The 23,210-nt window shown below is 40.4% G+C and overlaps 1 protein-coding gene across 1 annotated transcript in view; it reads right to left on the bottom strand.

The window, feature by feature from the left end:
* The window catches only part of LOC122811285 (glutamine--fructose-6-phosphate aminotransferase [isomerizing] 1), a 1,619,377-nt gene that overhangs the window by 78,538 nt on the left and 1,517,629 nt on the right, over window positions 1-23,210 (bottom strand). Inside the window, exon 18 of the mRNA XM_044083027.1 lies at window positions 7,479-7,640. Coding sequence (XP_043938962.1) covers window positions 7,479-7,640 — 162 coding nt within the window. The remainder of the gene's footprint in view (window positions 1-7,478; window positions 7,641-23,210) is intronic.

Raw genomic sequence — 23,210 nt, 5'->3', positions numbered from 1 at the left:
GCGACAGGCAAACCAATAAATCACAGAGATTTAATTTTGCAGTTGTTAGATGCAGTGCAACTACCACTTCAGACAGCGATATGTAAATGTTCCGCACATACCAACAGAAAAGATCCTGTCTCCAGGGGAAATGCCCTTGCTGATATGGCTGCAAAAAAAGCAGCTCAAGAAAATGATTTGCTTTTACATGATAATGATTTGGAGCCCAGACACCTCTTAGACTTAGAGACACTAAAAGTAATGCAAACAATGACGACACAGAAGGAAAACTGTCGTTGGGTAAAATATGGTATCACTCAACAGAGTGGGTTGTATAGGGCATCAGATGGCAAAATGGTATTACCCTCAAACCTTTTTAGGTATGCGGCATTGGTTAGCCATGGACCTGTCCATGTAGGAGTACAGACGATGATTCAAATAGTGTCTAAGGTATTTTGGTGTAAAGGGTTTTCAACTTATGCAAAGCAATTCTGTTTATCTTGTTTATTATGTGCAAAGTATCATGCTCAGGGGGAATTAAGAAGTCTCAGCAGGCATTCCCTACCCCTCCGTATCCATTCCACACACTCTGTATGGACTTTATTGAATTGACACTCTCAGAGGGAAAAAGGTTCTGTTTAGTCATTATTGATGCTTTTTCTAAATGGGTAGAAGCTTTTCCAGTGAAGCATCCGAATGCACAAACAGTAGCAAACCTTTTGACTACAGAAACAATTCCCCGATTTGGCCTACCAAGACACATTTACAGTGATAATGGGTCTCATTTTGTTAACCAGATTGTTCAGAAATTGGGTCAAGTGTTTCAAATTGATCTCAAAAATCATTGTGCTTACCATCCCCAATCAGCTGGACTGGTGGAAAGACACAACGGTGTCTTGAAGAGTAAGCTCCGCAAACTAATGGCAGAAACACATAAGTCATGGACTGCGTGCCTTCCGTTGGCACTCCTGTACATGCGAATCTCACCTTCCTACAAAGGACTTACACCATTTGAACTTTTGTTTGAGAGACCATATTACGTCCCGCTATGGCAAGGATTGTTGCCAGCGGAATGTGAGGGGGGTGAGGATCTAGCGGATTATATGAAGAAGCTGCTAAATGTCAAATCTCTTGTAACCAATGACTCCTTTGCAGATTCCAGAAATGAAACCTTGTTAAGCGTGGCACCCAGGGACTGGGTGTGGATCCGAATTGTGAAGTGAAAGAACTGGTCATCTCCCAGGTGGGAAGGCCCATACCAAGTACTTATCTCGACACCTACGGCTGTAAAGATCGCTGAGAGGACTTTGTGGATTCATATCACCCACTGTAAAAAACTCAAGGCTCTTCCTTCTGCCATTGATATTGGTCAAACTCCACCGGTCCTTTGAGCGCAAAGTCTGGCTACAAAGGGGGATTAGCCCGATAGGGGTTAGTTCGTCTCAAACCCAGTGAAGAAACCAACGGCGTGAGGTAGTCCTTAGGGAGGATGGCCATGTTCAACTGGTACTCGAACTGTCACATGATGATGATTTTGGTGGCGAAAGTAAATATGTCCATACGAGAAGGAACAGTTGCAAGAGAAAAAGGAATGGTGGTGCTGCAAGCACAAACAGGTGTTACTACTGTGTTCAAGGTGAAACTTTGTGAAGGAATTTTGGACTGTTCTAAACGGAACAATAATAATTTCTTGACTCGTGCAAAATACTTGTGCAATAGAGACTGTACGTCCTGGTCAAGTGTTTGGTGGTCAACAGATGTGACTGGATGGGAAACAAGTGGTGCAGTGATACCAGAGAAAGATAAAAGCAGGCAACAAAGAATAAAAATTGTGCATTCCCAAGGTACCGGAGTAGTTACTATAACCATTGTGTCACCACAAGAAAGTGATTCAGGAGTTTATGGAATCGGAGTGTCTCTTCCAACTAGAACTGATCCTTTGGGGACCCTCCAACTTAAAGTACAAAGCCTTAAGAATGCTACAAATAAAGCAGATTTTTCCTTCACAAAAGAAGAACAATTGTTACTTGAGACGGGATTCGTACACCATAATGAATGGTTATCTTGGGTTAGATATAGTACCCGAGAAGCACATCGTGAGAACTGTATTTCTTGTGCTGAAGGTAAACAGCAATTAGCAACAGTCCCATTGATGCAAGATGAAGGTAACCTAACGTGTCTGTTGAAATTATTCTTCAACAAAACTGAAGATAAATGCAAAGATGAAACTCAGCGCTTTCCGGTCATAAGCAAAGTTGAGAAACCGCCTGCAGCGATTTCCTATCCAGGTTCGTATATATGCATTTCCAGAGATGGCACAGGGAAAAATTATGGCAATATGGGACAGAACTATTGCAATGTTACTGTGAATGGCAATGGGAATCCATTTCTGGAGAACCAAACTCATAGTTTAGCAGACGTATAGTGGTTATGTGGAGACAACAAACTCAGATCAAGGCTTACGATTCCCTGGAAGGGAACTTGTGCACTTGTAAAGTTAATTCTGCCATTCTACATTTTCCCAGTTCCAGCAAGCAATTTCGTAAGAGAACTTGAAATAAAGCCGAAGTGGTTGAGTAGGAGAAAAAGAGAGGCATTGAAGCAATCTTTCGATAATGGTGTCTACATCGATAGCATTGGCGTACCAAGAGGCATACCTGATGAATACAAAGCAATAAACCAAATAGCAGCTGGTTTTACATCCATCTTTGTCTGGATTCAACCTAATAAGAATGTGGACTGGATCAACTACATTTACTATAACCAGCAGCATTTTGTGAACTATACCAAAGATGCATTGAAAGGAATTGCTGAACAACTGGAGGCCACTTCGCAGGTGGCATGGCAAAATCGAATTGCGTTGGATATGCTCCTGGCCAAAGAAGGAGGAATTTGCAAGATGTTTGGGACTTTCTGTTGTACATATATTCCAAACAACACTGCGCCTGATGGAAGTATCACTCGAGCTTTGAAAGGTTTGGAGATGTTATCCGAAGAATTGGCAGAGAACTCTGGGGTAAATAATCCCTTTACAGATTTTCTACAAGCGTGGTTTGGAAAATGGAGTCATCTCATCAGCAGTTTCCTGGTGTCCGTTGGAGTTGCTGTGGCTATTGTGGTGGTATGTGGTTGTTGTTGTATACTCTGTATCAGAGGTCTTCTACAAAGACTGGTTGATACTGCTGTTACGAAGACGATGTACCAGCAATTGCAACAGACTGGTGAAAGTGAATACATTGAAATGTGACTCTTTGCAAATGTTTTTGAAGTTTAAAAAATTGTCTTGCCAATGAAGTAATGTATGCAAAGAAAAACTTAGTTTTTACCATATATTGCTGAAATAAAAGACAAATAAAAGTGTTTTCAGGAGGGAAATGTTAAGAGAAAAAGTTTTAAAAACATACTGTTATTTGTCTTTTTCCTGTTCTTGCAAAGTGAACATGTTATTTGTTGGGATATGCCTATCAAAGATGGGCCTCATCTGTGAACAAAATGCAGCATTGCTTATGAACCTGAATGATATCTGTTTTCTACATTTCAGAATAAAGAGATTTGGTTATAGCTCAGTGAAGCCTGGGATAAGGACGCACGGCCAAGTAAGAGTTAATTTACTGGGGCAGGCTGTGTGTCCTGGAAAATTTGAGCTACCGTTGTTGAACTGAACATTTTGTACTTCTTGAACATTCTGTACTAGCTGTGGGTTTGAGGTAATTTGTGATAAACATGTTTATCCTATATGTTTTTCATAGCCAACTGTCAACGGTCAGAAATGTAACAAAAAGTTGTTTTGCTTGCAGTATAAAATTTGATGTCAGTAAACAAGTTGATCAGATCAGAGGAGATCAGATCAGTCCAGACCGGACATCTTGGCCAACATGCTGTGTAATCTGGTTAACTGCTAATAAAGGAAAATTCATCACCTGAGACAGATGTGATTCGTTTGAATGTTTTCTTCTGACACTGTTACAAGATGTTGGTATTAACAAAATTTAGGATTAGCTGGGCTTGTGCATTAAAAGTGATGTAGGATTCTCAATCTACAGATTGCTGGTTGAGATCTCCCATGAATATAGTAGTGGGCTGAATGGTGTGGGACTCCAGTACATTGAGATAGGCAGTATGGATTTCATGGGACATGGAGGTGGACCTATAAGTTGCAAGGATATGGTACACCTTGTTTATGGTGGCTTGCATATGTATGAGTTCCAGTGGGTCATACACTAACCAGTTTGGATGTGAGACTGTTTTTAACACAGACTGAGAATCCTCCACCTTTAGTTCCCTCCTGTGCAGTAGTTGATCTAAAGATGTGAAAGGCATTATAACTGCTGGGGCACTCTAAGCGACTTTTAACCATGTCTCCATTACTACACAGATGTCTACAGTCTCCAGAGACAGAAAGGTTTAAAAGGTAGCGGAGTTACTTGTTAAGACATCTAGCATTGAGCAGTACCACCTTCAGATATTCCTTCAGAGGCTCAGTTAAGCTGGTAGGTTTATCAGTTTGGCATTACCTAAAAAAGGCAGTTTGGGAGTGGAAAAGGTCTTTGCCAATACCTGAAATCCTAGAGCGGTTAAGTGCAGACCATCCCTGTCAAAGAAGCATGGTCTGTCAACCATGTCCTTCCAGGCCATCAAATACTGTACCCCCCTGAACTGACACCAGAAGCTAAGCCAATTGCAATAATCAATCATTTTCTGTTGGTAAAGTGGCACCATCCTTGGAGAAGGTAGTATGCTGCTCACTCCTAGGCTAATACTTGCCAAACACCCGTAATCATCGAGCGTAATCATGTCTCACTTTATACAGACAAGGGAGGTACGTCTCAGATCATTAACACCCACACGGATTATGACAGAGTCATTCTGGTACCTGTGGTTCAGTGACCTATCCTACCCCAGAAAGGCAATTAGCCGTGACTCTCTCTTTACTCAGTCTGGTGAGGGGGACATCAGTGTGGACCCACCACAGAATCACCAAACACCAGAAAATTTGGCTGTGTGCTGGTATGCCTTAAGGGCTGAGCAGTGGAGCCACTGGATACAGTGTTACTATGTGAAACTGTGACTGGTGTTTTGAAGGACTGTTTACATGATGGCTGAGGACCCTTTCTTTGACTGTACTGTGCAGGAGGTCTTAGTGTTTTAAGAAGGTTGCAAGTGCCTCAGCATACGTAGTTTTATGTATAGTGTCTTTACCCTGTGCAGTACGGCATGATGCAAGTGTCACTGACAACCTCTTTAGTATTAGTTTTGGTTGTATGAGAGAGAGTTGCCTATAGAGTTAAAGTGTACTTACACCTCTCACATACTGTATTTGTTTTATTAAGAATAAGTGGGTTGTCAGTGTACATGAGGCAATTGCTACAATGCCTCAAAATACCCATCTCAACTAGACTGGCCATAAAGAGAGTCAGGAAGTGCATATCCACAATTACTGATCTACTAGGGACGACTGAGAAAAACTTAAATACTGAACAAGTCAATACGGCAAGGAACTTGATGAGCCCACTAGATACTCTAGTAGTTAAAAAAATCTGTCTAGACAGTAATGCTACAAAAGTGTGAATTACAAACCTTCCTAATGAAAAATAACTGGCTTGGAGCCCAAGTGTTTAAACCAGAACAAAGACCCTTAAAATAACAGGTACAATAAGCCTTCACCAGAAATTCCTAGCTCAGAAGGGCTCCTCTCACAACTGTGCAGACCACAAACCTCCTTAATGTAAAATAACTGTTTTGGAATCTAAGTGTTTAAACCACAACTAAGACACTTAGAATAACAGACACAATAAGTCTTCAACCAGCAATTCCCAGTTCAGAAGGGTGTAAGTTGCCTCTCCTGCCACAGGAATGTAGACCACAAACCCTCCTTACATAAGACAACTAGCTTGAAGCCCAAGTGCTTAAATCAAAACTAAGAGGCTCAGAATAATAATTACAATTTGTTCAGGTTACTAACAAGTGGTAACAAATGCAGCAGATTAAATGCAACTGAACACTAAGAACATGCAGCAAAAAGCTAAACAAAATAATAAAGTAGGAAGAAGCATAGATACAGTAAAATCAGTTGAATAAGGTTCATTTTTGGTAAGTCGGAAGGGAGGAAACAGAAGATAACACAAGTTTAAAAGACTAAGGGGAAGGCCTTCCCAGCTGATCTCAGTGCTCAGTAGAATAAGCTGATGAGATGGAACTGGGATGAGTATCCAAAATCAGGCAACTCAAAAGCCACCAAGTTTAAAAGTACAAAAGTAGCACAGCAGGTGGGTCAGAAAAGTAACCAAACCTTAAATAAATAACTTCAATCCAAAATCAAGTGCAGACAGAGATGTGAGTTTGGCATAATGACTAACGTCTTCACCTCACTGACAAAAGGTACAGGGGTTGATTCCGACCTCAGCATATCGGCTAGGCTTAAAATGGTCCTTTGGGACAGTTAGCCTAGTATTCACCTAGGTACCTACTCAGCAATATTCAGACAGAGAACAGCAAGTCAAACAAGCACTACAGCTAAATAAAGATGCCTCTAAATATTTCCATTTAAATGAGGAATGCTATTTCTCAGCTCCTCCCACCAATTAGATAGATGTTATTCGCTGTCTGCAAAGAATTCTTTGCTAACTTTTCTAACTGATCCTAGCTAAAACCTCTTAAAACTCCAAAAGAACACACTTAAAACAAAGCAAAATGCAAAATAAGGAAAATGATTAAAAAAAAAAAAAAAAAAAACAGACGTAACCAAATCTTAAATGAAAAACTTCATTCCAAAATCAAATGCAGAGATCAGCAATAGTCAGGCAGAGAACAGCAAATCAGACAAGTACTACAGTTAAGTAAGATGCCTCTAAATATTTTCATTTAAATGAAGAACACTATTTCTCAGCTACTCCCATCAATTGGATGGATGTTATTCACTGTCTGCAAAGAATTATTTTCTAACATTAAAAACTGACCTTATCCAAGACTTCTTAAAACTCCAAAAGAACAGAAAACTTAAAACAAAATGCAATACAAGAAAAAAAGATAAAAAAATAGAAGTAACCAAACCTTAAATGAATAACTTCAACCCAAAAATCAAATGCTGACAGATCGGCAATAGTCAGACAGAGAAAAGCAAGTTAAACAATCACTACAGCTACATAAAGAGGCCTCTAAATGCTTCCATTTAAATGAGGAATGCTATTTCTCAGCTCCTCTCACCAATTAGATGTTTGTTATTCATCATCTGCAAAGACAGAGATCAGCAACAGTCAGGCAGTGAAAAGCAAGTCAAACCAGCACTATTAGAATATGTACAGCTGTAGGCAAATGGAGTATAAATATAGTTATCAGAACCTTTAGTAATAGAAATTATCACCAAACTTTTAAGGCAATGAAATACAGCTACTTTGCTGCAACATGGACATTATGGGATGCAAAGAGAAGAAAATACTGTAATGGCTTGCACTACTTATTCATAAACATCAAAAACATTCATAACACTGTGCTATACTTACATCATATCCTCTGAGCACAGCCAAGTGAAAAGAAAGCAACTGCAATGGAATAACACTCAGGATTCCCTGCAAACAGTCTACAGTACGAGGAACTTTAATTGTCCTTTTAGTGTTCTTTATTGTTTCATAATCCTCCTTATCACAGATGACAACCGGACGTCCCTGAAAACAGGATGACAAAGGAAGAGGATGAGAATGTGATGTAGTCTCTTACCTCTAAGAAGCAATGCAAACATATTTAATACAAGTCTACTGATCATATCTCTCAAGACAATTCCAGTGTCCGGAAGTGAATGTATCTGTTTCTTCTGCTTTAATTTTTGTTCTGAAAGATTACATAAAAGGCAAGTATTTCCTCAATATAACTGTTTTTTTCCAAAGAGAAAACACTGCTCAATATCATCTTGTTGTCAAGCCTGTGGCAGATGCTGAATTATTTTATGGTAACACAAAATGTTCTGTAGTAGCATTTAAGTGGAAACAAAACATGAATTTTACTTTCATGCAGACACAGTATTATTTTAAATACGTGCGTGACTCATCACAGGTGGTGAAAATTATTAAATGAATCATGTAGTGCATCTCCAGCAACGTAGTTAGATTCATCACGTCATTCACACAACCTGGCGTGAGACCTTCACCTATAGGTTCATAGGTTCATAGGTTTATACTAGGCTATCTGCCCTAAGGGTTCACAAATAATATAACATGGTATCAGTTAAAGATACTTATATGAAAAAATACTGTGCCCATTAGTTTGTTGTGCCTCTGTCCAGCAGTGACCCAGAGATGATTCATTAAACCCCGATTTGCAAAACTCTTCCACAGTTCTTTGAACAGAACTGCATCACACTCACAGGTGCTAATTTATGTGACCGGAAATGCCATACAGAGAGGCAGGGGATCCCCACTGCAGCAAATATTTTCTCTGTTTTCAGTTTAAAGTAGTTCTGTCTCTATTTTGGTGGATTTAAATGTGTATTCATATCTTTTATGTTTGCATTTTCAGAATGTATTTTGCAAAATTTTAATTGTATCCTCTTAATTTACAATATTTTGACTAGGAACAATGACCTCACTAGATCTGGATGTGAATCCCTTCATGATCAGGTGGGCAATGTAGAAGGTCTTTCTAACCACTTTAGCAATGTGAGTGTCAAAAGAAAGGCCACTGTCAACCTGGGTCCCCAGGTCCCTGATAACCTCTTCTGTGCTTAGTGGATTGCCACCTATATGGTAGCTTGGGGTTACCTTGTTTTTCCCGAAGGGTATGACTATACATTTTTTGGCGTTTAACTTCAGGCCATGGCTCTGGCACCAGCTATCTGTTTCCGTGAGTCCCTTCTGAAGGATATCAGTGTCCGATGCACTTTTAACTGTAGGGACCTGTGCAAGGGTTCACAAATAATATAACATGGTATCAGTTAAAGATACTCATGTGATTCAAAACATCAATGCTCTCTTTGATGTGAACTACGCAATTCAGCTGTAACCTATTTCAGTAAATGTGACATTCATTAAAATTTGCAAAACTCTTCCAAATGATGCATACTGCAGCAGTTCTTTAACATGCTTCAAGATCAACAAATGCATCACACTCACAGGTTAATTTATGTGAGGTGTGAACGGGAAATGCCATACAGAGAGGCAGGGGATCCCCACTGCAGAAAAAATATTTTCTCTGTTTTCAGTTTAAAGTAGTTCTGTCTCACCTATTTTAATTTAAATGTGTATTCATATCTTTTATGTTTGCATTTTTCAGAATGTATTTTGCAAAATTTTAATTGTATCCTCTTAATTTACAATATTTTGACTAGGAGCTTTCCCAATCCACCACTAGAAATCTCTTTTGTTTCATGGCCAGAAAACATAAAGCATACAGGTATAGTTGAAAACAAAAACACAAGAGAAAACTTAATTTTCTTTGTTTTTATGTACTCACAGATAACAAGGAGTGGATGACAAAACAACAATGAAAAATTAAGTAGCTATAATCCAACAGTATAGGAAAACCATAAGGCTGCAGTGAAGTAGGAAAACAATAAATGGATCCAAGATGGAGTGTTCCCTCTCTTTAAAAAAAAAAGTACCCCAGCATATAGATCTAGCTGATGTCACAGAAGAGTCATTGCCAATATTGTTCATTAGCCGATGCCATCTTAGCACTGCCTCCTTTCTGATGGAAGCCAGAATAAGAAAAAGATTTTTAAGTGCTCCTGGCGCATTTAGCCCTATAACCCAAGTAACACAAAGACCAAAACAGGTAATATCAGTTTATTTATTTTCCATTTGTTAAACTGCTAAATGAACTGATCAATGGAGCCTCTTCAGCCAATACCTGGAATAAAGCAGAGACAATGACTACGTATCTGCCATTTTTAGTAAACACAAATAGTATGAAGTGCATAACATTACAAGCTGCATCAAGAACAAATTAAGAACACTGTTACAAAAAAAGACAATGTCTGCAAATGTCGTGATTAATACATTTTATGCAGACTACTTTAGAAATCAATGTGTTTTTCTTTAAGAGTGTAGGGATTGAAGAATTAAGCTGTAAGATGAAACTGCATACTTACATTGTCAACATATCCGTTGTCTATTCTGTTCTGTTAAGTCTGCTCTACGAGAGCCTTTAGTTTAGTTATATTACTGATATTTAGTTGAAACTCCTACAGGATACTGGTATTATTTTTGTGAAGACTTTTTCACCTACAGCTGTACTGAATGTTGGTCTTCAGACTTAAATACAATCTGAATTTTTTAGGTCGCAACTCGTCTCTCTTTCATTTGCAATGTATTTAAGGGGGACAATAACTTTCATTCAGTAGTTTGAATGTTACTTGATAGGAAGGTGGATCTAGCAGTGACTTGGAGTCATTTGTTGTTGTTCCCTGTTATGGGACAAGTGTCAAAATCTAAGAATTGTGCTTTAGTACTCTGAAGTAAGGAAGTACTATGGCCAGAGTGCAGGGCTATGACAGGCAGAGCATATTCTAATATTGGAAAATACAATACATTCTCTGAAATGGCTCTTCTAGATTTGGTACTGAGAAGATGAGCTATAAGACACCAACTTTTTTTTTACAGCATCCTTGAAAAGCTTAGGAGCTTGCATTAAATCTCCCCTGAAAATGTTTTCAGAGATGCTTGTACAAAGCCCAGCTACTATACACATTTATTATTTTGCTGCTGAAAGCAGCTGCAACTTTTTCAGTCCTCCTCAAAAAACTGTAAACACAAACATGCCATCTGTTTGCATGTCTGTCTATCTGAAGGGGCAAAAATGATAGATGTTCTATTAATGGAAAATTTTCCCCACAGTAATAGTTCAGTTTATTCAGGATCAATGATTCTGGGAAAGGAAGAAAGAGTAGACCTCTGAAAAACATGGCCACAAGTTTTATCAGCTGTTGATTCAGACTCAGCCGGTAATACACTTATAGGTTCATAGGTAGGTACTAGGCTATCGGCCAAAGGGCCTAAGTAAGCCTAGCCAACAAAGTTCCCGGGCTTATGCCACCCAAGAAAGTTATTTTCCTGTCGAGTAGAGCCACTGAATTGATCCTCAGGGTGTATTTCCTATTTCCCATCCACTTATCAAGATTTTTCTTGAACAGTGCTAATGAGGAACTTTGCTTGACATAGATTGGTAGCTTGTCCCAGAGTATGGGAAGTCTCTGGGACAGGGATCTATCTCTCCAGCATGTCCTGTTTATTGTGATGACAAGATTTAGGTCCCTAGAGCATGTAGCTCGGAGGGACTGGGATTTCTTTAGGTGTAGCATGTCCAACAGCTCTGGGTTTGACATAGCTTTATATATTAGGCAGAGATTACCTCACAGTAGGCGATATGCCATGTAATAAAGCTGGAGTTTTTTAAGACAGTCAGTGCAGGGCATCTGTTTGAGGCCAGCAATCCTCTTTGTGAGGTACTTCTGTGGACTTTCTAGCTGCTGCAGATGTCTTGTGAGGTACATTCCAAAAGGGACGTTGTACTCTATAATGGGTCTAACGAGTGTCGAGTAGAGGGGAACAATGACCTATTTTTTCCTAGATGAGAACCCAAACTTGTCTTTGGTGCTGGAAAGATCAGAAGGCTGTAGGTTTTATCTCCAAAGCACTTTCTTGGATTCATATTTCAGTACTGGCACTGTAGTGCATTTTTTTTTTTTTTCCTCGGGGGGGGGGGGGGGTGTTGCACTCCAGTGTACTATTCTTTGGAAGTTGCTGGTTACTCATGTGGATGTAAAAGATTTTATAATAAATACTTGTTGAAATAAGTAGGAGAATGTAATAAAAAAACTAACTACAAACAAAATACCAGAAACAGCTCACTTTATCAAACTATTACACTGAAAAAGACAACTTAAAAATTCTCAGAGAAAAATGCAATATAAGATACTATCTCTATTAGCCACTCACTTTCAACAGATACCTTTTCTATAAAGCAACACCTCTGCTTCATTATTGCTATTATATACCTGCTCTTTCTTATATAATACTTGTGAAAAAAAATATTTTCAAGATCTGCCACAAACAATACATTGCCAGCTTATCGACCCAGTTCAACTACTTGTGTGGGATATCATCATAGTAACAAAATGTTACTTACAGCTAAACTGTTCAGTTTAGGGTACTGAAATTCCCTTGCAACTAAATTCCAAAATCCATGTATGCTATCACAGTTCAAATTACATCCCCTGAAAGAACAGACATTTTCCCTTCTGTTTTACATTTTATCTACACTTTCACAGCTCGTTTATTTTGAAGCAGTTGCCACAAAATCCAACATTCCCTTAAAGTCTTGAGAAATCATCCATAGCCAGTATGAATATCAGTTTGGATCCTCCCTGAACATAATCTGCACCTAAATGGACTGAACTGGTCAGCAAAACATATACCAAAAGAAACAGAAATGGGCTTGTCTGACACCCACACTTTAATAGTGCTGATAAACTTTAACATGTGTGTTTTAATTCCTCCATATACAAAAGCACCTGAAAACTAGCATTACATTAAACACTGGATTCATCCACTTTTTGCACTGTGAGATCTTTTTTTTTTTTAAGAAAAGTATGACTAATTGTCATCTACCTGTGTGTGTGTGTGTGTGTGTGTGTGTGTGTGTATGTGTGTGTCTGTGCAGTTTTAGAAGATCCTCCTCACTCAAAGTAATCTTTACTACTTGCTTCTTCAGTTGGCAGTGCATCACAGATCGCCATAGCATTCACATTAATGGATGCTCTTTGGAGCAGAAGCCAAAATGCTAAAAACACCAACTTCACAGTTTACAATTTTGGGCTTATAATAAAACATGCATAAATCATCATTTCAGTCACTGTAATCTAGACTCAAGCACCATCAATGAATACTGTATGTGCCTCACTGCCTTTGAAAACCTCACCTGTTTATTTATTTTGGTATTGTGCTCTTCCCTGCTGCTAGCCAAACATGAAGCCCCCTTTCACTTGACTTCTGACAGTCAAATACTTTTTACACAGACAGAAAGAAAAACACTCATTCACGAAAGATAAATAATGTAAAACTACAAAGGCAACTGAAACACATATTCTGATGAATGTTAAAGCAATTTCCAGCAAAACTGAAGAAAAGATCACTCTAAGGTGTTTGTTACATGCAAACATGAATCAAGACACTGTGCTGCGAGCAGCAGCACCTTACAAACAAAAGACAGAAATGCATACCACAGTCTATTTTGGATTCCGCTCATTCCATTCTCTTTATGGAAGGCAAACCTAGTAAAGAATTGCCTAGTAGTGATGATGTCACTAATTTTAATTGATGGGAGGTGTTGTTTTTTTCACTATTTAAACTACTTGTAACTCTGTGTATATTGTTCTGATGAAGTCCTGAATTTTTATGGACAAAAGCGTTTGACTGGACTTTCTTACTTTTATATCGAGATTTTATCTGAGAAGTACCATTAAATTTGTCCTACTACAGGTTGTTGTCTGGGAAATTCTTTATGAGGTATTTGTGTTTTATATGGTCTTGGTTTTTCCTCATTGGCACAAACCTTTGGGACATGTCTGAAATCAGTTATTAGCAGTAAACTGGTCTTTTAAAAATCCAAAACCTAGCCCGTGATCAAAATTTAGCAGTCCAGAATAAAAATCACACCACAAGTTTATTGTCAGCAAAAAAACAACACAGCTCTAGCGCCCTAGCCAAAAAGCCTTCTAGGAGTTAGTGAATCACAACAAAACACGCCATTAAATAATACAAACAATAAGCATCAATAGAACAATTAACCAGTAAAAACTACCTATTTTGCGAAAGGGCTTTCCAGCTACATTCCTTATTCAAACTGTAGGTGTCAGGGTTACATATTTTAGAATAAAAACAGTCCCCTTAAACAAAAGTTTATTTTAAAGGAGAAAAACATTCTCAGCTGTAACATGTCCCAGTATACAACCCCTCAGATCAGCATACCCCCCCCCCCCCCCATGGAGAGTACTGTAATGAACTGCTAAGGGGCTTTCACATTTATTTTTTTTAATGTCCCTTACATGTTCCTGTAGCCTTATTTTAAAAGACCTCTTGCTTTCTCCGATATAAAAAAGGATACAGAACACCTCAAGGTATACACCACCCTTTCTGCATTACCTGTATATACCGCTACAGGATTATACCTAACCCCATTAATATTATCAAAGGACCTCACCACATATTGGCATACTGAAAAGCTTCCACAAGGCCAGGTACCTAGGTTACATCTTTCTCTAACACACTTCACTTTCGGTACCAAAATTTACTATGAACCACTACATCCTTTACACTACATCCCTTCTTAAAAGATATCAAAGGGGTCCTACATAAATTCATAGGTTGGTACTAGGCTATCGGCCCTAGGGCCTATACAAGCCTAGCCATAACAATTCCCTGGATATTTCTTCCCGCAATATTTACTTTCCTGGACCCCTGTCTAGCAGGCTGACTGACAAGATCCCCAGGGTGAATTTCCTAACTCCCATCCAATCGTCAAGGTTCCTTTTGAAGAGTGCCAAGGAGGTGCTCTGTTTGACATGTATGGGCAGTCTATTCCAGAGTATGGGGAGTCTCTGGGTCAGGAACCTATAATTCCAGCATGTTTTGTTCATTGTGATGACAAGGTTTAGATCCCTGGAGCGTGTGGCTCTGAGGGATTGGGATTTCTTTAAGTGGAGCATGTCCAACAGCTCAGGGAATGACATGGCCTTGTATGTTAAGCAGAGATTGCCTCTGAGTAGACGATATGCCAGAGAGTATAGCTGGAGTTTTTTTAGACGGTCAGTATAGGGCATCTGCTTTAGGCCTGTGATTCCTTTAGTGAGGTATTTCTGTGGCCTTTCCAGCTGCTGCAGATGTCTTGTGAGGTACATACCAAACGGGGTGTTATACTCTATAATGGGTCTAATGAGGGATGAGTACAGTGGGACAATGACCTCCTTTTTTCTGGATGAAAAGCCCTTAGTGATGAGGTGTGCCACATAGAAGGAATTCCTGACTGTTGTGATGATGTGGTTATCAAAGGTGAGACCACTGTCCACCTGTGTCCCTAAGTCTCTCATCACACTTTCGGTGTTTAGTGTACTGCCACCTATGTGGTAATTCATGGGTACATGGTTTTTCTCAAAGGGGATAACTATACATTTCTTGGCATTGAGCTTGAGCCCATGGCTCTGCCACCAAGAATCTGTTTCTGTAAGGCCCTTTTGTAGAATATCCACATCATTTGGGGATTCAATAATGGCTCCCAGTTTGCAGTCATCTGCAAACTTTGTTAGCCAGAGTCCCTTAGTGTTGGCCTGTACTTCAGAGAAGTAGATGCCAAACAAGAGTGGTCCCAGGACTGAATCCTGAGGTACTCCACTTGTCACTTGTCTGCAGCTGGATTTGGAGTCGGCTACTTTTACAGTCTGGGTTCTGTCAGTAAGCCAGTTGGCAACCCATCGAGTGACGCAGGGATTTATGTCCAGCTTAGTAAGTTTATCTATGATTCCAGAGTGGGGGATGGTGTCGAAGGCCTTGGCGAGGTCCAGACAGGCTGTGTGGACCGCCCTACCCTCGTCCACACCTCTGGAGACTGATTCGAAGAAGTCAATCAGGTTCAGGAGACAAGATCGGCCCTTTACGAACCCAAACTTGGTGGGATCCAGTGTTTGAAGATTGCCAGTGTCTTTGTTTATAAGTTCCATGATAATGCATTTCATGCCTTTGCAGATCATGCTCATCAGACTGATGGGACAGTAGTTCCCGGGATCCAAGGTGGATCCCCCCTTGTGGAGTGGGATAACTGTAGCTGTGCGCCACTCAGTGGGCACGAAGCCTGAGGTGAGGCTATGATTAAACATGACACTTAGGTGAGGTGCCAGTTCATTTTGTAGTTCATGTAGTACACAGCCCGGGATGTCATCTGGTCCCATGGATGCTGTATTCTTAGCTTTGGAGAGTGCTGTTTCTACCTGTGTGGATGTGATTACCAGAATATAGCAAACTTTTGGTATTGAGATGGGCCCTTTAGGGGATGAGAGGGATTGTGAAGTTTGCTCTAAATCGATCGGCCAGGATATTGGCAATATCCTTGGGATCAGTATATTTAATGCCATTCTGTTGTAGCTCAGAGCATATCTGAGCATTACCATTTAGATTCTTGACATAACTAGAGAATGCCTTGTGGTTGTCTTTGGAATTTTTGGCAATTTTATCTGCGTAACTAGCTTTGGAGGATTTTATGAGGGATCTCAGCTTCTTACTGAGGCTGGTAAAGGAGTTTTTTGCATCCTGGGATTTTCTTCTTTTCTGCAACAGTTTCTTTCTTCTGTTGTATAGTTTGTTTATGGCAGGGGACCACCAGATTGGCTTCCTTTTTTTTGGAGGAGAGCATCTTGGTTCTATTTGGGATGGCACAATTCATGCATGAGTGGATGTGGTCATACAGTACCTTAGTGTAGGATTCAGCAGTCGAACTTTCAGCTCCCATCTGCATGGGTCTCAAGAAGTTTGTCACTTCTGACTTGAGTAGCATGAAGTTGGCTTTGGAGAATTTTTTTACGGAAGTTTCCTTACTAGGGGGTGGGGGTGGGATGTGGATGTCAAGGGTGATTTGCTTCTGGTCAGACCTAACCAATGAGGGGGGTGACCACTGGTGTGTAGCAGCTATCTCCCATGTTGGTAATGGCCAGGTCTAAGACAGTGGAGCCCCCCTGGTGGAACAATGGATTAGTTGATCCAGGGCATTGGAATTTATGAATTCCAAGAACTGTTGGGAAAAGGTGTTGGTACACGAGTAGTTTTCCCATTTAATGGCAGGGTAGCTGAAATCATCCAGTATTAGGGTGTTTGGTTGTATCTTAATATTGTCCAGTATGTTTAGAAAGGTGTAGTGAGAATCTTGGGGCATGGTGGGGGATCTGTAGCAAGCTAAAATTTGGATTGCAGTCTTACCTAGTGTTAGTTGCACCTGGAGAATTTCAGATGCATTGTGTTGGGCAACTAGCCTGGAAGTGTGAATATCCTTGGTGAATATGGACACTCCTCCACCTTTAGTGTTTCGGTCTTGGTTTGGTGGCCGAAAAGTGTGGTAAGAGTTGTAGCCTGGTATTGCAGGGGTGCTCTCTACAGCCTTGAACCAGGTCTCAGTTACTGCACAGATATCGATGTTCTCCATTTTTAGGAGTGCCTCGAGAAAGTGCATTTTGAGGTTTAGACTTCTAGAATTGAGTAGCATTACCTTCATATTTTGCATGCTTGTATCTGTTACGGTGGTGGTTTTGTCCTTTGAACCTTACCTAAAAAAGGCACTATAGGGGTGGGCGAGAGCTTTAGCCAGTAACCTGAATCCCAGGGGTGACAGGTGCAGACCATCTCTGGCAAAGCATCGTGGTTTTTCGATCATGTCGTCCCAGGCAGACAGAAACTGGATCCCCTTTGAATGACACCAGAAGCTTAGCCAATTGTTGAAGTCAATCATTTTGTCCTTATACTGTGGTATAATTCTGGGTGAAGGCAGGATGCTACTCAGGGCTAGGGTCATACCTGCCTGGACCACATGATCTGAGAGCTCTTCCATGTTTCTTTTCATGTAGTCCAGGGAGGTACGTCTCAAGTCATTCACTCCAACATGGACAATGACAGGGTCATATTTGTACTTGTTGTGCAGTGACTTGAGTGCATGTGTTATGTGGCGGATCCTGGCACCCGACAGGCAGCTGACTGTAATTTTCTCCTTGTTCAGCCTGGTGAGTGGGACATCAATGTGCCTGACTATAGAGTCACCTATGACTAAAGTGTTGGGTACATTGTCTTGCCTTAGGGGCTGTTGTTGGGTGGCACACTGGTGTTGTGAGCTATGTGTCACTTTGGTCGTGACTGGTGTTTGTTTGCATTTCAGCTTTGGTGGTCCTTGTTGCTTACGCAGGTTAATGTTAAGGACCTCCACATATGTGGGTTTAGTGTTGCTATGTGTGCGTGTTGATGGTGTGGGTTTTGAAGGGCTATGTGTTGCTTGAGGTGTAGTGCAGGTGTTAACCTTCTCCTCAACTGTCTAGCACAATCTTGGCTGGAGAGAGCTTTGCTTCCAGTTTGGCTATGTAAGTGCATCTCTCGCAGGTTGTAGTGTTGGGTAGCAGGAGGAGAGGGTTGTCTGTGTACATGAGGCAGTTGCTGCATTGCCCCAGTATGCCCAGATTCACCAGATGGACAGGAGAAATTCTTAACACAACCTTTCCCCTTCAGGAGAAAAAGGCCAGTAACACTTAATAATAACAACTTCCTGGGTCAATACATTAAACACAGTTACAAAATAAACCTTTCTACCATCACTGGAACCTTGACTAGCTGATCTCACACCAACATCTCTTATCCTACTACTACCCCTCCCATTCGAATGTTCCAATTGGAACAATCTTTCAAGGGCATTAATAATAAGTCCATCACTATAGCCTCTCTGTTTAAACATAGTACAGGTATGAATAATCTCCTGTATCAATATAGTCACATCATTACACAACCTACTCAAACATAGGATTTCCCCATAAGGCAAAGCATTCAACAAATGGTGAGGGTGACAGCTCCTAACATCTAAGGAATGTCCCCCATCATCAAACTTCCTATGTAATCTTACTCTAGTACTTATATGACCATTGTCATGGCCCTCTAACATCAAATCCAGGAATGTCGCCATCTTACCTCTCTGCAAACCATCAAATTCAAAACCAAAATGATTATGTAAATCACTTACAAAAGCTCTAACTAAAGACTCACCTCCCTTACACAAAAAAATCAAACATTAATAAACTTATAATAAGAAACTATATAACTCTTAAAAAAACTGTAATTTATATAAAAATTCTACCTCAAACAGGCCCATGACCAAATTCGCATACATAGGGGCAAATGGAGCCCCCATAGCTGTCCCCTAAACCTGTTGATAGATAACTTGATTAAATTCCAAAAAATATTAGTCAAACTAAAATACACCAAGTCAATCACATAACTGGCCAAAGGATTATCACCTAAAAAGAACCTCAAAGCCTCAAGGTCCACAGTGTGTTTAATATTTGTAAATAAACTTTTCACGTCAATTGTTATCCAATAAAAATCTTCACCCCATACTACTGACTTAATCTTTTCCAAAAAGTCAAAATAATCTTTAATATACAAATCCACCTTAACCACAAACCTCGCCAAATATGAAAGTAACATCACCCCAATATTATATAAAAAATATTTACCTGCTGCTACTATATGTTAACCCCGTGGGAAAACCAAACTTTTATGAATTGTTGGCAAACAGTAAAACCTGGCCAGCATACAACCTTACATGTTAAATTTTATTTCAGCATACTGTTTAGAAAGATAACCTAACCTATACCGTCTCCCCAGCAGTTCCTGAAAACTGCTTACAGCTTGCTGATATTCCACAAGACTAGAAATCATGTAGACTTCCTCATTAGTCAGATGATCCATACACATTCTTAAATACTGAGAAAGGTGTAATACCATTATTCTATTGCCCTTATCCAATGGTTTTATAAATAACTTTTGTCTTTTACTCAGATCTTACAGGGCCTTCCATTCCTGTTTAGTTAAATTAAAACACACTCTCCTTTTATTTTTTTTTAAATTCTTGAAAACTACTATCCACAGCAAAATTAACCATCAAGGAAAACTGTTGCATCCCTTCATGCACAAAGGGAGGAAAAAATTTGCTTTTACAAGGTACAATGGATATATCAAGTAAACAATATGCATTAGCATCACTTACATCATAAAGGTCATCGAATGAAAAGTTACAAGAAAAAATAACCCCCTTCATCACTTTCCCCTCCACACCATCAACAAGAATATTGCTGTAACCATTATTCTCCTCATTAAAAAATTCTAACAAATACAACTTTCTAATTAACTGAAACAATTCCATTTGCAAAACATATTTTCGAGGCAATACTGTAGGCATAAATTTAGGCCGCATTGTACTACAGACAATTCCACATCACTGAGCATAACCCCAGATAAATTAACTATAAAGTTGTCACAATTTCCAATAACAACCTCCTTTAAAGACAATACATTTTTTACATCAATAACGATTCCTTTTGTTACAGTTGTCATACCTGATGTACTGTCCATTTCTACTGCCTTCCGAACGTCCTCTTTTTCTCCCATGGTCCTCATTATTTCTGTTGCTCCAAAAGTTATTTTTCATTTATCCAGGTTGTTGTGGTGTTGGTAAAATGGGATATGCGTTGTCCTCTCCTTCCAACTCACCCATGCTACTGGTTGTTTCTGAGGCAAAAGACACGGCCACTTTCGAACTTCTCGTAACAGAAGTATGTGTCCTTCCTCTACGTCGATCCTGAATGGCTGTTTTTCTAAAGGCCCAGCCAGCACTGTAGTCACAAATGTCCCTTTCCAATTTATTAATCTTTCTTTTTATCATCTCACTAGAAGCTTCTTCCAACTTATCATTAAAACTACAGAGTACTTGTTCAAGTCGCACAGCCCTAACTGATTAGAGAGAGTGGAATAAGCAGCAGCAATATCATCCCTCAATTTACACTGCTTAACTGCATCTCTCTCTATCAAAATATGTAGCCATTCACCCACACAACTGTGAGCCGCAGAGATCCACCTTCTTTCAAAATGCTTATCAGTGGTGTCTGAGGAGTCAAAAGATTCAAAGGTTCATAGGCAGGTACTAGGCTATCGGCCCGAGGTCCTACATAAGCCTAGCCAACAAGGTTCCCTGGCTTATGCCACCCAAGAAAGTTATTTTCCTGTGCCACTATCGAGCAAAGACACAGAAGTGATCCTCGGAGTGTATTTCCTATTTCCCATCCACTCATCAAGATTTTTCTTGAAGAGTGCTAATGAAGAACTTTGCTTGACTTAGATGGGTAGCCTGTTCCAGAGTATGGGAAGTCTCTGGGACAAGAATCTATCCCTCCAGTATGTCCTGTTTATTATGGTGACAAGTTTTAGGTCCCTAGAGCATGTAGCTCAGAGGGATTGGGATTTAAGTGTAGCATGTCCAACAGCTCTGGGTTTGACATAGCTTTATATGTTAGGCAGAGATCACCTCAGAGTAGGCAATATGCTACGAAGTAAAGCTGGAGTTTTTTGAGACGGTCAGTGTAGGGCATCTGTTTGAGGCCAGTAATCCTCTTTGTGAGGTACTTCTGTGGCCTTTCCAGCTGCTGCAGATGTCTTGTGAGGTACATTCCAAAAGGGGCGTTGTACTCTATAATGGGTCTAATGAGTGTCGAGTAGAGGGGAACAATTACCTCTTTTTTCCTGGATGAGAACCCTTTTATGATGAGGTGTGCCACGTAGAAGGACTTCCTGACTACTCTGGCGATGTGACTATCAAAGGACAGACTACTGTCCACCTGGGTCCCAAGGTCTCTTATCATACATTCAGTATTAAGTAGACTGCTATCTATGTAGTAGTTCATGGGTACAGAGTTTTTACCAAAGGGGATGACCATGCACTTTTTGGATTTGAGCTTGAGGCCATGGCTCTGACATAAGGCATCTGTCTCAGCGAGGCCCTTCTGTAGGATTTCCACATCATTTGGGGACTCGACTATGGCTCCTAGTTTGCAGCCATATGTGAACTTCGTTAGCCAGAGGCCTTCTGTATTAGCCTGTACTTCACAGAAGTAGATAACAAACAGGAGAGGTCCCAGGACGGAACCCTGTGGTACTCCACTTGTCACTGGTTTGAGGTCAGATTTGGAGTGTGAAACTTTTACAGTGTGGGTTCTGTCAGTGAGCCAGTTGGCAACCCATCTTGTGACGTAGGGATTTATACCCAGTTTAATGAGTTTAGCTATAATTCCAGAATGGGTGATGGTGTCGAAAGCCTTGGCGAGGTCAAGATAGGCTGTGTGAACCACTTTACCCTCATCTACGGCTTTGGTGACTGCCTCAAAGAAGTCGATCAGGTTCAGGAGGCATGATCTCCCTTTCACAAACCCGAACTGGGTGGGATCCAGAGTTTGGAGATTACCAATGTCTTTGTTTATGAGTTCCTTGATGATACATTCCATGGCCTTGCAGACCAGGCTCGTGAGGCTAATAGGGCGATAGTTCCCAGGATCAGTGGTGGCTCTCCCTTTGTGGAGTGGGATAATTGTTGCTGTATGCCATTCAGTGGGCACAAAGCCTGATGTGAGGCTATGATTGAACATGGTGTTTAGGTGGGGAGCCAATTCGTTCTGAAGTTTGTGTAAAATGCAAGAAACAAAAAGGAACCATGTCCAAGGCTCTAGGCAGAAATTTTTAATCCAAATGCATCAAAATTCACCAACTAAGCGCTTTCACCACTACAAATGGCTTCTTCAGAGTGAGTGAAAAGCATCCATACCATACACTAAATACTCAAACAATCATTCAATCATCCAATAAAAAACATCATTAAACAATTATACAATGATTGCAAAGGTTTAAACAACTGAATGTGTCCACACACAACAGAAAAAGTACAGTTGTGTACCTACCATAAATGTAGATGTTCGAGTGTATTCACTGTTGCAGTCATTACACTTGGGTTATCCTGCTGGCAGGCTACCCGCAGTTGGCCTGAGTTCCAAAGTCTAGGTCCGGCGTCAGTTGCTGTCGCCTCTTCCCTGACGTCAGTTCGCCAGGGTATAAAAGATGCAACCAACACCATTTTCTTCAGTTTTTCTTGCCCCAGATGTCAGGTGCCCCCAGATAGGAAGGCTGGAAAAAATTATGCCAAAAAGCATGTATGTACTAAAATAAACATTTCCTTCATCTACAAGCAAATACACCACATAGGTTGTATAGAGTTGAGAGGTACAGAAAAGTCCCAGTAATGAAGAGGGGGATGGTGGGTGGGTAACCTGGACTGCAACAGTGAATACACTCGAACATCTACATTTATGGTAGGTACACAACTGTACTATGTTCATCGTGTTTCACTGTTGCAGTCATTACACTTGGGTTGAATCCCAAAGCTGAGGCTGGGTGGCTGGGCCTAAATGGGATTAGGAGAGGCTACCAGGCCCTGCAGAACTGCAGTGGCAAAGCCTGCTTTGGATTTAGAGTAGAGAGGTAAGTGGTAGTGCTTGGTGAAAGTGTGCACTAAACTCCAGGTTGCAGCTTCTAAAATGTCTTTGGTTGGTACTCCTCTGAGAAAGGCTGCTGAAGTGGCTGCTGCTCTGGTAGAATGTGGCCTAATGCCCTTAGGCACTGATTTGC

Source organism: Protopterus annectens, chromosome 9.part0 (assembly GCF_019279795.1).
Source record: "Protopterus annectens isolate FY-2018-M chromosome 9.part0, PAN1.0, whole genome shotgun sequence".
In the NCBI taxonomy this organism is placed as follows: Eukaryota; Metazoa; Chordata; order Ceratodontiformes; family Protopteridae; genus Protopterus; species Protopterus annectens.
The sequence above is the reverse complement of the archived record's forward strand: the minus strand, read 5'-3'. Positions and strand labels throughout refer to the sequence as shown.